This window comes from Papaver somniferum, chromosome 9, assembly GCF_003573695.1.
Source record: "Papaver somniferum cultivar HN1 chromosome 9, ASM357369v1, whole genome shotgun sequence".
In the NCBI taxonomy this organism is placed as follows: domain Eukaryota; kingdom Viridiplantae; phylum Streptophyta; class Magnoliopsida; order Ranunculales; family Papaveraceae; genus Papaver; species Papaver somniferum.
In genome coordinates this window covers 106,948,392-106,954,427 of record NC_039366.1, presented here as the reverse complement: position 1 = coordinate 106,954,427, position 6,036 = coordinate 106,948,392, and the positions used below count along the sequence as shown (strand labels likewise).

At 35.4% G+C, this 6,036-nt stretch overlaps 1 protein-coding gene across 1 annotated transcript; it reads left to right on the top strand.

Annotated features, from left to right (window-relative positions):
• Window positions 1-2,759: 2,759 nt before the first annotated feature.
• Window positions 2,760-3,805, top strand: LOC113313210. Its single transcript, XM_026561950.1, has 2 exons — window positions 2,760-3,079; window positions 3,179-3,805. The coding sequence occupies exons 1-2, from the start codon at window positions 2,915-2,917 to the stop codon at window positions 3,665-3,667; spliced, it is 654 nt and encodes a 217-aa protein (XP_026417735.1). The 5' UTR covers window positions 2,760-2,914; the 3' UTR covers window positions 3,668-3,805.
• Window positions 3,806-6,036: the final 2,231 nt, after the last annotated feature.

Here is a 6,036-nt window from a genome sequence, read left to right as displayed (position 1 = left end):
CTAATTGGGGCCATTTGAAGTTGACGAAGTGTTTGAGTCTCGGAATCGCCACCACCGACTACATTGCCGGGTACTTGTTCTTCGCGCTCTTTGCGTTCTTCTTCATTTGCAGCAAGAATTTCTTTATTTCTTGCTAAAATTCCAATGTTTGGATCGATACCCCGAGCAACATTTTTGGTTCTAGGTCTGTGGGTTTCATTTCTCTTATCCATTGTTTTATAATCGAATCGACGATGTTTTGATTTTACGATTCGCGACGATGTTTCGGTTGAACGAGGAAAAAAAAAATTTCTTCCACAATCGGAAGATAATATGAAACTGGAAGAAGAAGAGTTGAAATGAGTAGAATTGTTTTTGATTTGGTTTTTATACAGTTTTACCAGAAGGGCATTTATGTAACTTCAATATCATATAGGGTACCCCTTAACTAGAGTCTTTGGCTGGGTATAAATTGATGGCCCCTAAATCCTTTGGGGTGGCCCCTAAAAACGCCAGGTTATATATCATACAATCAAACTCAACCTTTGATATTATGGCCTTTGGTTCTTTGGAGTCTACTTTGGAATTATATATCATACAATCAAACTCAACCTTTGATATTATGGCCTTTGATGCTTTTAGCAGTCTGTTGGGCCTTATGGAATGAAAGAAATCGAAGAGTTGTGGCCAGGAAACGACCACAAGGCGCAGATGAGGTCAAAAATTTACTTTCTCTTCCGGGGGAAAAGAAAAAATCTTTAGAACTACAATTTTCAGGGAGCTTGTTTACTCACTAAAAAGTAGTTCTATAATGCAGATAAATTGTACAGTGGTTAAATGGGCCCTGATTTTATGGGTCTTGTTACATTTTATTTTCAATACAGTCCCAACCTTTAAAAAGAAAAATTTCAAAAAAGTTTATTCTTGAACTTCCACATAAAATTAAACATAAGGGTCTGACAATAATAAAAAATTGTTATTTTAATAAATCTTAACGTGTATAAGGGTATACAAGTTAACAAAACCCTTCTTATTAATATGAACAAAGATAATTATCACTAAACAAAAATAGCAAACATCAATAATTGTAATAATTTAACAGTCATGGTGGTGGTTGTGGGCCTCGTGGCGGTGACGACCATCTTCAATGCAACCAAAGCATGTCAAAAAGAGGATAAAAAAACACCAAAAGACAAGTTCCCATCCCAGCGAAAACGGATGAAGCTAGTAAGCATGGACAACAACATAGGGCACAAGCTATATCTGTATTTTTGCTATCATGGTGATGATGGTGCTGCTGACCATCCACTAGTTTATCGCTTTCATGGTGATGATGATCCATTATAACTTTGATTCTTGATCTTCAACAAGATTGAATGCCGACAAATTAGATTTTCCGAGACCAGATAGTTTTCCTCTTCTGTGTTGTTGAGAAGAGCAAGAATAAAACTTTGTATTTATAGAGATGATTACTCGGTCATAATCCGAGAGTCCTAATCATAATAAACTCAAGTTGTGTGCTAATTCTTAGCTCAAGGTTTCTTAATTCCCTGTGTACACGGTTCAATGTGTCATGAATTGGCCAATGCGGACACATATTATTAGGCTTTTAGCTGACTGAAAAAAAGATTCGCAAACGATAACACCAAATTCTGTAACTTTCATACCAAACTAAACACAGGGTCTGATAATTCAGTAATAACATCAAATTTGATTCGTATAACTATGACCAAATATAATTATCAAATCCCATAAAAGAAAAACAACAGACGTCAATCACAATCTAACAGTGATGGTGGTGATGACCATATTCATCCCACCCAAAGCATTGCAAAAGAGGATAACAAGCAACAAAAAGACAAGCTCCAATACCTCTAAAAATGGATGAAACCAGTATACATGGACAACAACAACAAGCTATCATTGGATTATCAAATGGATTATCGCTTCCATGGTGATGATGGTGGTGATGACCCATTATTACTTTGATTCTTGATCTTCAACAAGATTATTCCAATTCAATGAATACCCTCAAATTAAATTCTCCCGGTTACTAGATCAATAACCTATTGAGAGATCCGATGCAATGGGTTCCGTGGAGTGATTCCCCCGAACAAAACTAGATGTTTGTGGTCAAGAGATCGGAAATGAATTGGGATTTATAAATCATTTACACAAGAAGGATTCAAGCCGATAATCTTATGAGCTAAGAAAACGAGACGTGGTACAGATGTCGATGCCGCGTATATTGTGTGTATGTGTACACAACTCACACTCCCTATCTCTTAATTCGCCATTGACCGTTGACTATTTACACCACCATTATTATTTTGGTGACTAGCGCGAATGTCATCTAGGCCTGGAGGTTGGCCGCTGATCCTACGAACAATAGTCGAACACTAGTGCGTCCGTCGTCATGTATATTGCGTATGGATTGGTGTTCTCATTTTTATGCCACGGTTCTTACTGCCCAAGAAAAATAAAAGTTACGAGTGCTAGATTTACCTTTCTTGTGCCTAACATATTAAAGTCGTGGAACAGTGAACATGAAGAATATGCCCATAACTTTAAAGTAATGGAACATTGAACATGCCCCTATTTCTATATTTGGTTCATTTCGTAGTACAGTAGTAAGTAGTAAAAGATACCTTTATGCTGCAATTTAGTGGTGAGGCCATTAGCGTATAGGTGGACTCATTTGTTTAATTAATGCGTCGAAAATTCCTTAATGTCCATTCCTTCCGCACTTCCACAAGAAATCGTGTCCTACAACTTTCCCTGACCTAACTAAATCACAACGAAAGTTAATATCTTGACGCAAATGACTTGATATATGTAAGAAGGGCCGGTAGCTAATCTCAGTAATGAACATACTCACTCAATTCTACACACCTAAATTGTGATAGCCGACTGCGAAGTTCCATCTACTGATCAGATGGCTCTTCTTCTTCACCTTGACAGGATATTGGTGCCTTTAAGTATGGTGCTTTCAATTGGATACCATGTTTATCTAGCGTATTGCTTCAAGAACAAACCCCATGTTACTACCCTTGGAGTTAACACAATCAGGAGAAGAAATTGGGCGCAGACCATCATCGAGGTAAGAACAATTCATTCTCACTCTTTGAAGCCAGCCAGTTGACGTTAATTTCAGAGATAAGATTTCACAGATAATCTTTTTTGGCTACCAAATATGCAGGATCAAAATGAGAAGACGGGAAATCTAGTTATCCAAAGCTTAAGAAATTCACAGATGGGATCCATATTAGGTGCATCAGTCACAATACTTATGATTTTAGCATTGTCAGCCATAACCAATAATGCATACAATGCTAGTGACCTGCTCAGCAACTCTTACTTTGGATCACAATCCATCAGAACCGTACTTCTCAAGTATTGTTTCGAATACAGTTTCCTGGTATTTAGTTTCTTTTGCAGTTCCATGGCCGTAATCTGCTTTGTGCAGCTGAATTTCCTCTTGAGTGTAGCAGATTTTTCACCGGGTTATGTTCAGGACATGATCGAGAGAGGCTGTTGGTTTGCTTTTTTAGGGAATAGATCATTCTATGTCACTGTGCCATTATTGTTATGGATTTTAGGACCGGTGCCGATGATGTTATCTACGTTGGCACTAGTATGGGTGTTAAATCAGCTTGATTTCGGTATGGTTCGTTGTTCAAATAATTAAGGTGCCATTGTTATGAGGAACAAGTACTGAATTATGTAATACTAACTGAAGTTCGCGCATATATAAGCGTTTAATCCTTCCTAAATATAATCCTTCTCCTAATTTGAAATTAGAGTTACGCATCTTCTTATTGATCGACATTTTCTCTGTTCCTGATGCTATCCTTTTGCGTTTCTGAGCCTTTTGGTTTAATTGTTCACCTGTCGACCTCAAAAATACTGCGCCTTTGGCAATACTGGTCGCTGGTAAATGTGGTACCAACTTCTGGCATGTGCAGTGCAGATTTACGACAATTTTGAAACAAGTGACTTTAAATCTTTATCCGTGGTACTAATTTCCAACTACAACTTTGAAGCCGCTATCAAGTACTTACAAAAAACATTCTGAAAGAGAAAATCCTAAAAAGTACAAAAAAGAAGAAAACGCCCAAAGAATTGTGCACTGTGTCCACTGTCCACTCCAACAACACTCAAATTTTGAAGCTTTATGTTAAAGGTATTAATCTGAATCTCATAATTACGAAATTTTACTGCAAAGGGAACAGATTTTAATGCAAAGAGGAGAGAGTTTATAATCCCATCATTTTTAGGGGCCACTCAAAAAGAATTAGGGGCCAACAATAAAACAAAAAAGGTCACCCAATCCTAAATTGTCTTCAGCCCTTATCTCCCATATTTCGTAATGACAAAATTACCCTTCAATATTCGGTAGTTTGTGCAGGATTCGGGTGATAAAAAAATTTTAGGGATTTTTTTTTTTTTTTTGCTTTTTCGAACGTTGGTACAACCATAATCGGTAGTAAAGTGTGTTACTTTAACTTCCGAATGTATATTGGTCCCAAAATGAGATTTTTCCAAAATCCTTTAATTTTCGACTTTGGTGCAACCATAATCGGTAGTAAAGTGTGTTACTTTAACTTCCGAATGTATATTTGCCCCAAAATGATATTTTGCCAAAATCCTTAAATTTTCGAACTTTGGTACAACCATAATCGGTAGTAAATTGTGTTACTTTAGCCTCCGAATATATTCATTTTTTGAATCTTAGTACTACCATAATCGGTAGTAAATTTGACTTCCGAATGTATATTGTCTCCAAAATGAGATTTTGCCAAAATCCTAAAATTTTCGAACTTTGGTATTACCATAATCGGTAGTAAAGTGTGTTACTTTAACCTCCGAATATACTAAATTTTCGAATTTTAGCACTACCATAATCGGTAGTAAATTTAACTTCCGAACGTATATTGGCCCCAAAATGAGATTTTGCCAAAATCCTAAAATTTTCGAACTTTGGTACTACCATAATCGGTAGTAAAGTGTGTTACTTTAACCTCCGGATATACTCAATTTGATTTCCAAATGTATATTGGCCCCAAAATGTGATTTTGCAAAATCTTAAAATTTTCGAATTTTGGTACTACCATAATCGGTAATAAAGTGTGTTACTTTAACCTCCGAATATATTCAATTTTCGAATATTAGTACTATCATAATCGGTAGTAAATTTGACTTCCGAATGTATATTGGCCCCAAAATATGATTTTGCCAAAATCCTAAAATTTTCGAACTTTGGTACTACCATAATCGGTAGTAAAGTGTGTTGCTTTAACCTCCGAATATACTAAATTTTCGAATTTTAGTACTACCATAATCGGAAGTGAATTGTGTTAATAAGTGATGCTTATTATCTGCCGATTGTGTTCATGGCCTCAAATTCAAATTTCCAAAACTTAACAAAAGTAGATAATGGCATCAACCATTATCTACTTTCACAATCGGTAGTTAATGGTGTTCATTATCTATCGATTGTGCGTAACTTTTTATACAGAGAAATTTAATTTTTAGAATCAAGAATAATCGGTAGATATCGATCAATTTACCTACCGATTATGGTTGATGTTCTTAAGAAACGAAGAACATCAACCATAATCGATAGGTAAAGTAGATTATTATCTACCGATTATGTTTCTGCTAGTGTAAATCCAAGAACATCAACCATAATCGGTAGGTAAAATAGATAGTTATCTACCGATTATGTTTCTGCTACTGTAAATCCAAGAAAATTTTCGGATCAAATTTTTGATTTCAAGTAATCAAATCCTAATTTTGAATCACAGCTACTATCATCTATTCGTTTTGTTTGTTGAACTCCTTTTTTTTTGATGTTCTAAGTTTCAACTTTAAGGTTTATGAATTTTGGGTTTTAATTTTAAACAATCAATCATAACATTTGTTTGATCGATGATCTTTGTTTTCAATCAAAATTAAAATGATGGAAAAAAATTTCAATGGTGGAAAAGAGAAGAAGATGTGGAATGATATGATTATGAAAATAAAGGATATAGGTTTAGATTTAGTATAAAGGTG